General features: G+C 38.1%; 1 protein-coding gene across 1 annotated transcript in view; it reads left to right on the forward strand.

The window, feature by feature from the left end:
• Positions 1 to 12,023, forward strand: part of SHOC1 (shortage in chiasmata 1) — an 86,330-nt gene that overhangs the window by 33,690 nt on the left and 40,617 nt on the right. Inside the window, 7 exon segments of the mRNA XM_007936769.1 lie at positions 1,075 to 1,228; positions 3,052 to 3,091; positions 3,182 to 3,357; positions 3,360 to 3,416; positions 5,792 to 6,208; positions 8,672 to 8,791; positions 10,142 to 10,318. Coding sequence (XP_007934960.1) covers positions 1,075 to 1,228; positions 3,052 to 3,091; positions 3,182 to 3,357; positions 3,360 to 3,416; positions 5,792 to 6,208; positions 8,672 to 8,791; positions 10,142 to 10,318 — 1,141 coding nt within the window.

Genomic DNA, 12,023 nt, shown 5'->3' on the forward strand with positions numbered 1-12,023 from the left:
AAGATTATCTTCTGTGTCTGTGTTAATTGGTTTCCCTTTTCTTTGTTGAAGAGGGTCTGTGCAATCCTTCTGCCTAGTCCGCCATCTTGCCCCGCCTGTAAACCTGGTCTTTTGTAAGATTTTGAGTTTTGTTTTACATTGCTCTCCCATTCTATCCAGGATCTCCTGCACTGATCCCTTTCTGAGTGGTTTACAGTGGTAGCCGGGCACTATCTAGTTCTTGTGGTCTCATGATCATATAGGCTGAAGTTCACATGGCACAGCCCCTCTTTTTTCAGTGTATGGTTTCAGTAGCACACAAAATTATGATGATGATGTTATTGTGCAGTGAATTCCAGCAGTTAAGAGTACAAATAATTGTTTGCAGTTAAATGAGTTCAAATATAAATTAAATGCATTCACAAAGTTAGTTAAAAAGAATTCTGATATAATTTAAAATGCTTCACAAATGGGGTTTTTCTTAAAACTCGAAAATGACATGTATATAATGAACTAAAGGCATTTGAAGAGTTTCCATACATTTAATATTTTAAACATACATGGTAGAAATATCAATTCACCTATTGACTTATTTCTTTCATTCTCTCTACCTTTTAACTCTGAGAGTTAGTGGTGCACATACAATCTCATTTGTTGAGGAACCCAGTTTTGTAAAAATGAAAGAGAAACATACTTCATGTAGTGTGCAGTAAAGTTCCATTTTGTTCTACCTACACTTCTCACCCTTTCCCATTCATCATCTCTCATCAGCTACAGTGATTATTTTCATTTCAATTTTCAAAACTTTGCTATTAGCCTACAAGAAGATATTTCTATATTTAAGGATATTATATATCAATAATGTAATAAAGGCCATAAAGAACATTACTCAGAGAGAACATTGTTTATAATATAACTTTGGCAGCTACACTTCTGTTCTTTAAATGTATGTAATGTATAGCATTAAAAATTTTGACCATGAGTTTAGTTTAAAATGTGATATGCCATTTAAACAAATGCATCTATTTATAAATTTAGAAATTTTTTTTAGAAAAAACCTCAACATCTTTTTTTTTAAATTATGTGTTATTTCAGCCATCAATGTTGACAACTGATTGTGAATCCTTAATATCTACAACCCTCAAACAAGAGATTGATATTCCGTCATCATCAGAACTGAAGGAGTCAATAAACTTAATGCCAGAAATAATAAATCATGCAGATGAAAATAAAAAGCTTTTCAAAAGAGGTGAGAATTAATTTAAAAATATATTACTTGTAAAAAACATTTAATAATATTTATTGCACAAATTCTAGTTCATTAAACTTGTGTCTTAATTTCCAGACTGCAAAAAAAAAAAATTTATTGTGATTTGGGTGAAGGTTTACAGAGCAAATTGGTTTTCATTCAACAATCCACACATATTCTCTTTAGTGACATTTGCTGCAATCCCTACCCTGTAACAGCATTCTTCCCGCTTCCCTCCTACACCCACCCCTTCCCTTCATCCTTTCTTCCCTTCCTCTCCTGCCTTCCTTGCTCTATCCCTGGGCAAATGCTGTCCTCTTAATTTCATATGCTTGATTGTTATAATCAGTGTATTCCCTCCTGATATTACTATTCACCTTATAGCTTGTCTATTGTTTCATTGACTATTGAGCCACAGGGGTTATGTTGAATTCCTAGCAGAAGGGTGTCTAAGGGCCATAGTCTCAAGGGTTCCACCAATGACATCCCTCATTACAAAAATTCTCCCGAACCCAGCTTGAATTTCTAACAGTTCCCTGTCTGTGTATCACTGCAACCCTTTTTGAGTCATCTTCAGCAAAATTTTGTGTGTGATATTGTTCTGGTTACCTAGTGCCGCTCTGACAAGAATATACCACAAATAGGATGGCCTTAACAAACAGGAGTTTATTCTGTCATAGTTTGGAGGCTTTTAAGTCCAAGTTCAAAGTGCCAGGCTCAAGGGGCTATGTGGAAGCCCCTCAACCTTGGACTTTAGCTCTGCCTCTTGCTTCCAGCCCACTGAAGCTAGAGATATGTCTTCACTCAGGCAGCTACTGGCTACTGAGGCTAACAAGCCCAAGGTTGACAAATAAAATGGCACAGTCCCGATGGTACCAAACCACATGGCAGGACATTAATTCAAGTCCATTGAAAGTCCCAGGGTTGGCAGAACATGGCAGGCTGCTGAACAATGACATGGCTCCATGTAGGGTCCAAGCATGCCATAAGCTGGAGACCAGTGCCAAAGCTGTTTCTTATATACGGGAAGCAGACCGCATACCCAATGGCAGCTACTCAGCTGCTCACAGTAGATTCTGCCATGGAGTTGATTATCAGTCTAATAGTCATGTGGAATACTACATCCAGCTGCCCAGCCACTCAACCAGGCTTAGCCAAGTTGACACACACACTTAACCACCACAGATATTAACAATATTGTTCAATAATTTCTGCATTCCGTTGGGTCACCTTTCTCTGGAATGGGCACAAATATGGATTGCTTCCAGTTGATTGGCCACTTGTCTTCCAAATTTCTTGGCATAGACAAGTAATGACCTTAATGCTGCATCCATTGGTTGAAACCTTTCAGTTGCTGGAGACTTATTTTTCACCAGTGCCTTCAGTGCAGCTTGGGCTTCTTCCCTCGGTGCCATTTGGGTTTTGATCATATGCTACCTCTTGAAATAGTTGTACATCAACCAATTCTTTTTGGTACAGTGACTGTGCTGGTGGGCACCTTTTGGCAGAGCTAAAAGAGCTTTGTAACACCTGAGCAGAGCAAAGGCCAGGCCGAGGGGCTGAAGGCCAAGGAGAGATGTGCCTATGGACATGGATGAGGAGAGGCTGTCCTGATTGAAGAATTATATCCTGAGTTCCTAAACCTATATTGTAAACTGTTACTTCCCTAATACACCACATAATCATAAGTATTATCTGTGAGTTCTCTGTGGCCATTGCAATGAATTATCCAACCCAACAGAGTAGAGAGTAGGGAAGATGGTTGAGTTTAGAATTGGTAAAAAGGTTAGAGGGTGGTGGCATGTCTGACTTCTGCCTCATAGGAATAAGCCTTGGGCAGTTGGTACTGATGGTGAAGTTAGAGTGAGTCAGACAATGCCTTCCCCATGCCCTTTTGGCAACTATTTTTGACTATTTTACTGAGGGTGAAGGGGAGAGGTTCTTTTTTTAAAGACTAAAAACTCAAAAATCCAACAGTCAATATTCAGTTACAGATTTAAGAAAGATGTTTTCTATTGAAGAAGAAAGCTTTATGCTTAGTCCTTTAAAGGCAGATTGTTGGAAACAAGCAGGATTAAATCTGATAATGACAGAAATTTTGGAATATCTAAATACAGATTTGTGTCATGATTATCTTCTGACAATACTAAAAAGATCTTTTTGCCTACAAAATTGCTTCAATTAGAATGTCAGTACATAATAATAACAATCATTTTTGTGAACATTTTCACACTCAAAAATGTTAGATAACAGGTTTCCTTTCACTAGGTGATTGAGGAAATATAAGTAAGCTCTGGCATTCAGTATTGGCTCTGACTGTCAGAATTTATGACTTAGGGCCTCTTTAGGCCCCTTTTTCTTCCATTAAAAAAATGAAAAAAAAATGACAGCTAATACTAAAATTCTCTTCTAAAATTCTCCTTTCTCTTCTAAAATTCTTCAGTCTCTATTTTTAAATTTTTAGCCATTTTCAATTAAAATTGCCTTGTTTCCTTTTACAAATGATTAATTGCTAGCCAGTTTTCTGTTCACATCTGCCTGGCCACAAATCAGCATGTTGCTGTAACTGTTATTTGTCTGACCCAATAGCTGAACTTTGAGTATTTGATAATATATAGTAATCTCCCTTTAACAATAGAAAATTGTTCTTTTTAGTAAAAAGTTTAGAGCATTGTTTACTTATACAATTTATGAAGGCAGACATGTCTGTTGAGTATCTTTTTAATTATTTTGGTTGCTAGATATGTCGTGAAGAATGGCATGGTGGCAGGGGCAGATTACCCAATAAACAAAGTAAACATGGGCTTACTTGTATTTACTAATCTGTAGCGAGCCATTTCATTACATATTAGTAAGTAAGCACAAGTAAGTCCAGGCTTAACTTGCTTATGGGGTACTCCATCCCTGTCAGGGATTATAAATTTGAAAAGAGGCTTTGATTCTATAGGAAGGTGCTGTGAGTTTGGGAGAGAGACAGATGCTAGCTATACCTAGAAGAAGAATCTTTGATGTGGTGAAAAAATGTGAAATTGTTCATTAAAGATTAGTAGATAAGCACAAGCTAGCCTGTGCTTACCTTGCTTATTGGGTAATCTGATACTGCTTGGTGGTGAGGGGCATCTGATCTCTTCTAATTTAACAAGGGGGAAGGAGATCAAGATCAGTAGCCTGAGGCTGATTCCTATGAAGTAGAGGTCAGACATACTTCCTCTTTCTGAACTTTTTACCTAATCTGACACCAGCCATCCTTCCCACTACACTCTCTACTTTTCTGTTGGGTTCAGTAATTCATTACAGTGGCCACACAAAACTCACAGACTATACTCACAGTTTATTAGGGAAGTAACAGTGCTATTCAGGATGAAGAAGGATTCAGGATACAGTTCTTCAGTCAGGACAGCCTAATCTCAGCTATTCCCGCAGGCAGGCCTCTCTCTGCCCCTCAGCCTCTCGAGCCCTCAACCTGGGTCCTTCCCTACCCAGACAAGTGTTACAAAGCTCTTTATCTCTGCCAATAAGTGCTGGGGCATCCTTCTCTATCAGAAAGCCTCCTGCCTGGAGGTACTCAGTTCTCTCACCCCGTGGATCCGCACATCCACTGTAACTGCCTTGCTCCACGGACTGGGAAGCCCACTCTACCATCTTTCTCTGGTCTCTTGGTTCTGCTGCCACCAGTTCTCTGTTGCTGCTTCCCACCATCTTGCACCATCTCCACTGTTATCACTATCTCTCTGTCTCCTAGGCCTAGGAGGCTCTTAGGGCAGGGACCCCAGGTCAGAGGACATGCTCTGCTCCCATCTCTTCTTCCTGGTGGTAGTGAGGTCCCTCCAATTCATCTCTCATATGATTCATTTTAAGCGTATCAGGATGGTAAAACTAACCAATCCCCTCATTAGGTTTCCATACACATTATTTGCATGGTCTCACCCCAACAAGGGTGACATACACCATAATTGCATTATTAGCAAGCTATCCAATGCCACAAGCACCTCATTTGCATAATAAAGTCCCACTCAGTCATTTGGTAGGAATTACAAGACCATGACCACGAGAAAGGCCATATAATAGGGATCCGTCACACCACACATGTATATCTTAAAAGAAAAATTGTTCAAATTTTGCCCATATTTTAATTGGGTACTTTCATTATATGGAGTTATAAGAGTTCTTTATGTATTTTTAGGATACAGTTCTTTGACAGGTGCATGTATTGTAAGTATTTTCTCCCAGTCTGTGGCTTCCTAGTACATAAGTTTTTAACCCTTGGAGTAATTGTTATTTCAAAGGCTTATGACTCATTGCAAACCTATTGGCAAATAGATTTTTTTTCTGGAATTCTTACTTTGCTTAGTAGCCTAGATCCTATAGTAATAAAAAGAAGTGCTGAGTTTTTGTCATTTTTGAAAATTTATTTTATATATAGACCGAACATTTATTTTCAAAATTATAAACAAAGTACTCCTAAGGATCAAATTATATTAATAAGAAACCACAACAAAAAATTATCCTAATATTCACTTAGCCATAGAAAACATTTGGATATTTTTTATTTTCTATTTTCAGCATGGCCAGAAGATAAAAGTTGCTCTTCACCTATTTTATGTAGTAGTGACAAATCTCCAAATGATCCTTTGTCACCTCCACAAAAGAGTCCATCTCTGGCAGGAGAAGCACCAGATCTTTGTTTTCCTGATGAATGTGTCTCTGTGCAAAGATCAGCAGAAGGAGAAAAACCAACGAATGATCCAGAGCTAGTTTGTAGAATAATCCAAAAGAAAGAATGTAAAGATGACTTTGAATTTGACTGCATAGGACCAACTGTTGAGTCATGCTCTTCTTCAAGAATTGAAAAAGTGTCTTTTGAACACAGTGAAAAACAAGAGAATGATTTGGACCTTTTAAGTGACTTTATTATGCTGCGAAATAAATATAAGACTTGCACCTCAAAGATGGATGTCACAAATAGTGATGAAAAAAAACGTGGGTAATTCAGTAATATTTTGACATAGATATGATAGTGTTGAGGACTAGATGCATAATTTATTATACAAAGCAAAGAACAAAACTTTAAAATAGATTTGTTATTTTTCACAAAGAAAATGTCATTGATTCATGATTCTTGTTTATAAGATGATATTATGATGATATAGGTCTGTATTTCTGTACAATTGAAAAGTGCCTTTGAGTTTGTAACAGAAGCTACTGCTTACAAAACTTGCTTCCTGCAATGTAGACCTACAAATTCATAGTATTTCTAACTTTTGTTGATCTTTCTGCCATTCTGTTTTCTTTTTTAGCAGTCATTATGTCCTAACTTAGTCTTTAAACTTATATTTTAATATATACCTACAGAACTTTTTTGCCCATTTAGTTGCTTATTATTCTTTTCAATCTCACCAAAGAGTTTCTATTTGAGTATATAGTTGTCTTACATTTAGTGCTTATAACCACATCAAAGGTGGCTTTATGTGTCATACCATTTCACTTCTGGTAAGGAATAGGTATGCTAGTGTAAGCTTAACACAGACAACCCTGATGCAGTAAATACACATGTAAATATTTATGTGGTAGACATAGCATACTTAGCCCTCACTGCTCTGTATACCAACCAATATTTGCATTGTTACTCAGAACTTAATTTCTACATAAAAGAATGAGCAAAATACAAAGACTTATGAATATGATATAGAATAGGAATTTTAGAAATTTTTTAAAGATTTGTTTTTATTCTCAGATTTGTTTGGAGTCTATTCATATTTAGGGTTAAAAAAGGAAACGACTCCAGAATTGACTCTGACATCCTTTTCTGGTTGCCATACTTGCAATAATGGCTCATGATAGAGTACGCTGGCAAACGGAATGAGGGAAAGCAGCAAAGAAGGAGATACAAGTCATGTTTCCTTGTGGAAAGCAGCTATTAATTTATTAAACAATTAAGGGAATATTAGTGCTAGAGGGGAATACTTCTGTAGTCCTGATGTTTCCTCAGTTAGTATTACACTCTAGCCTCTTCCTTAGAAGAGGTTGCATAAATTATCTGAATGGTAAGTTGGAAAGAAGGAATTAGGTATAAGCTTGTGAAAATAAGATGACCACAAAAAACAAGCATTCTCCCTGTTTCTTTATGTCACGTGTCTTTCCTGAGTAGGCCTACCACTACCACTGTGGGGACTCCTGCCCCAGTTCAGCGTAGTCTATGACTGGATGGGTCCGTTGGCCTAATTATGGTGTATATTTAGCAAGCGCATTTGACTCTCAAACTAAGCTTCATTCTCCAACTTAGCCTTTGTAAGTAATAGAAGTAATATTTTGGCACATATTTTACTTGTCTTAGTTTATAGTTGATTCAGGGGCAAGAAAGAATGTTACAACCTATCAGCCCCCTTAAAAACTGCTCATAGCTATTCCGATTATTTATAGTGGACTGAAAATATTATTTGGAAATGACAAACGAGGATATTTTACTTCATTTTTCTATTTTTCACTATGTATTTATAGCTCACATATTAAAATGTTTTAAGATAGCAATGCTTCTAAAATTATCCCTTAATCTCATTATTAAAGGATGACATTACTATCTAGTTAATATAACTTGAAATTGTTTACATACCTATATTGTGGGGAGGATCCACAATGCCTGGAAAAGAAGGAAGAAAACTTGCAGACAGATGATTTCAGTACAAGGTGATAAGTGCCAGGAGAAGGGTAGGCACTGAGTGCTGAGGAATAAAAAAGAAGGGCACTTTGCTGGCCTAGAAATAGAGTGGGCAGTTACATAAACCTTCTATAGAAGACACCTGAGAGCTAAAGGGTGCGTGAAAAATTGGTGTACTTCAGAAAGGATGGAGACAGGGAGGGCTCAGGGAAAGGAGACGATTTCCAACAATAGAAAGAGTATGTTGGAAGTCACAGAAAAATGAAGTATGATAGTGTGTATGTTTTATATATCAAGAATATACTTAATTCTTAGAGCAATATTTAAAGGAGGTATATTCATATTTTAAATATGAGGAAACTGAGGCTGGTGTAAGAACTGAGATTAAAACACTGGTCTGATGGCAAAGTTTTTTCCATTATACCATTCAGCTTACTACCCAGAGCAATGTTGTTATTGTTATGTGCCATCGACTCGGACCCCACTCATAGTGACCCCTCCTTGAGTTGCCGAGACAGTATCACTATGGAAGTACATTACCCAACCTTCCTTCCGAAGAGTGGCTGGTGGATTTGAACCACCAGCCTTCTGGTTAGCAGTCAAGTGGCTTACACACTATGCTACCAGAGCTCCTAGAGCAATGTTAGGTCTATTGAAAATGAGTGGTTGTTCAGTTTGATACTGATGTGCTTCAAAGGAGAATTTAGCAATTGTGATCATATTTTAGAGGAGAGCACTTAAGTAAAGCTTTAACTATGCAACTTAATATATTTTATTAGAATTTCAAGATAAAGAGGAACATTCTTTGACTCTTCAAGAAGAAAATTCTACTGTTTGTACTAATAAAACCCTGGAGAAAATAAATCAGGAAAGAGGAACAGATAAAATCATTGAAATTCAAGCATCAGGTATGTTACATGCTTTTAAAACACATTCAGATTTACTCAATTTGAAAGCCCTTTCCTGGGTATCTAGGACATTCCTCATTTTCCATGTATTTTCTTCACTTGTTTCAGATATATTTGCTCAGTTGCCTTCATTTCTTCCTTCCATGCCTATTTTCAAGTTATTTCCAAACCAGAATGCGCTGTTCACTGCCTTTGCTCCACCCCATGTCCCTACTTGCATCTACTAAGTGTTCTTTCTTCCTTCATTTAAACTGCTGCTGCTTCCCTGGGCTCATCAAAGAACTACAGCTCCTCCAACTATTCTTCCCAGTCTGGAAAACGAGCTGCTAGTGACCGCCCTCTATTCCTTTACCCTCAGTCAGGGACATGTAAATAAGTTGCTATTGATTCCTATGTTGATTAAAATGTTGTTCTGCTGTAAAGAATATTCGTTGACACCTAAAGAATAGCCTGCTTAAGAACATCATGCTCATTATTAAAATCAGTAAGGAAATATGACACTAGTTCTCAAATAGCTAAGGCGCTCTGGTGGCATAGTGGGTAAGGCATTTGGCTGCTAACTAGGAAGGTCTACAGGTCAAACTCCCAGAGGCAAACTACTTCCGTAAAGATTTACAGCATTGGAAACCCAGCGGGGTTCACTGTGAGTTGGAATCAACTCACTGGCAGTGGGTTTGATTTTTGGTTTGGTCCAAATACCTTTTGGTTCATGTTTATTTATGCTCTCTCAGTGGCTGTGGTGGCACAGTGGTTAAGTGCTCGGTTGCTAACCAAAATGTCAGCAGTTTGAACCCACCAGCTGCTCTGCAGGAAGAAGATGTGGTATTCTGCTTCTGTAAGATTACAGCATGGGGAACCTTATGGGGCAGTTCTACTCTATAGGGTCACTATAGAGTTCAGGATAGGGTTCATAGGGTCACTATGAGTTGGAATCCACTCAACACTATTGGGTTTAGATGACTATGCAAAACTTTGAATAATAATATTCTGGTAAAAACTAGAAATAATTGGTCACTGTTATACTTTGACTTAAGGTTTTAAGCTAATAATGGAGAGAGAAAAGGAAAAGAAAATGCGATTCTCTTTACTTCACACCTGCCATGTTGAATTAGGTACTAAATTAGTTTCTTATAAACAAGATAGCCAGGAAATTATGCTAATTCTGGTTTGTTTTTACTAGTCTATTTAGAATAATATCCTAAAATAAGCCTCTATGCAATCTCATGATTTTAACATAGAAAAGAATTTGGATACAAGTTCAGGTTTTTATGAAATAACATGCTTTAACTGGCTTGCACAAAAAGAGCCTATGCTTTTTAGTAAAACACGTGGAATGTTTTTATGTTGCAGATAGCCAGTGCCAAGCGTACTGTCTCCTAGAAGCAGCAGCTACCCCTATCTTACAAAAGCTTGTGGGCCCCTGTACTCTCCCTGCTGCTAACTGGAAATTTGCCACGGTTATCTTTGACCAGTCAAGGTTTCTCTTAAAGGAACAAGAAAAAATAATAAGTGATACTATTCACCAAGGTGAGTGCAAATAACAATCACATATTTAAATGATATAAATGTATGGGTTATTGTAGTAAAAATTGAGTATGGAAGATACAAGTCATGAATGAAAGCGTAAATGTAATTCAATGTATTATAATACAATGCTAAATCAATACTAGAGGATCAACTAAGAAAGGAGAAAAAGTCTGAAGTATCACCTGGCATTGCTACTTAATGAGACTTCTAATTGACATATATCACTTAACAGATTTCTGTTGCAGCAGCCAGTAATAACCCTATTATTGTTAGCATCTGAACCACCCAGTCTCTTCCAAAACAAAGGGAGGGGGACAAAAATAGATTGATTTAAATCACTCTTGTGCTTTTTACTTCCAGCCAAGATAGAATAACAGGGTCTGGATTTACCATCTTGCCTATAACTAACCAAACAAAGAAACAAACAGACAAAACACATAAAACCAGATTTTAATATTGTGGACATCAGGTAATGAAAGACAGTGCTTCTTGAGAGATGGAGAACAGATGAGATAAGCCCTAACAGAGAGTTGCTAGTCCTGGTACAGGGAGAGGGACCTGAGGCAGAGAATCTCAGGATTCTCCAGAAAATCCTGGAGATCTGCAGAGGGTTTTCCTTAAGTATTTAGCAAGGTATTCATTAGAGCATATATGTGAAGAAACTACCTGAGGTTGCAGAAACAAACCGTCTGAAAGGATTGTTGTTGTTGTTATGTGCCGAGTCGGCCGGACTCATAGCGACCCCTCCTTGGGTTTCCGAGGCAGTATCACTACAGAAGTAGATTGCCCCATCTTCCTTCCGAGGAGTGGCTGGTGGGTTTGAACCACCAGCCTTCTGGTTAGCTGGCACGTGCCTTAGGCACTACGCTACCAGAGCTCCCAATACCTTGCATTCACATAAGATAGGAAGTAATGCCTGTTCCCACCAACTGGAGTGAAAATATTTATAATCCACGCGGCATTCAAAGATGTCTCTTTGAAGACTAAGGTGCGCCTAACCCAGGACATGATGTTTTCAGTTGCCTCTTATACATGTGAGAACTGGACAATGAATAAGGAAGACCAAGGAAGAGTTAAGCTTTTGAGTTGTGGTGTTGGTGAAGAATACTCAAAGTACCATGGACTGCCAGAAGAACTAACAAATACATCCGGGAAGAAGTGCAGCCGAAATGCTTCTTGGAAGCGAAGATGGCCAGACTTCGTCTGACCTACTTTGATCATGTTGTCAGAAGGGACCATTCCTTGGAGAAGGATATCATGGTTGGTAAAGTGGAGGGTCAATGAAAAAGGGGAAGGCCCTCAATGAGATGGATTGACATAGTGGCTGCAATGGTGGGCTCAGGTGTGGCAAGGATTATGAGACTGGCACAGGACCAGCGTTTTGTTCTGTTGTACATAGGGTTGCTAGGAGTTGGAGCCGACTCAACAGTACCTAACAAAAACAACAGCAACATAGAGCATTGGGTAGAGTACTCAGAAAAGTCTTGCCTTAGTAACTTGTCCTAGATTTAGCACTGTTCTTGAATTACCTAACAAATCACAAAACCAAGACACAAAAAAATCAAAGTGTTTCCAAGGAAATTGTATCCCAAACAAAGTTCAAGAGGATTTATAGGAATACAAAAATATCTAGCATCGAGACTATGGCCCCTAGCTGCCCTTCAGGTCTGGAATTGAACCCACACCTGTGGTTTCCAGCCAAACA

This window comes from Orycteropus afer, unplaced genomic scaffold (assembly GCF_000298275.1).
Source record: "Orycteropus afer afer isolate SDZICR_OR568_19922 unplaced genomic scaffold, OryAfe1.0 scaffold00037, whole genome shotgun sequence".
In the NCBI taxonomy this organism is placed as follows: domain Eukaryota; kingdom Metazoa; phylum Chordata; class Mammalia; order Tubulidentata; family Orycteropodidae; genus Orycteropus; species Orycteropus afer.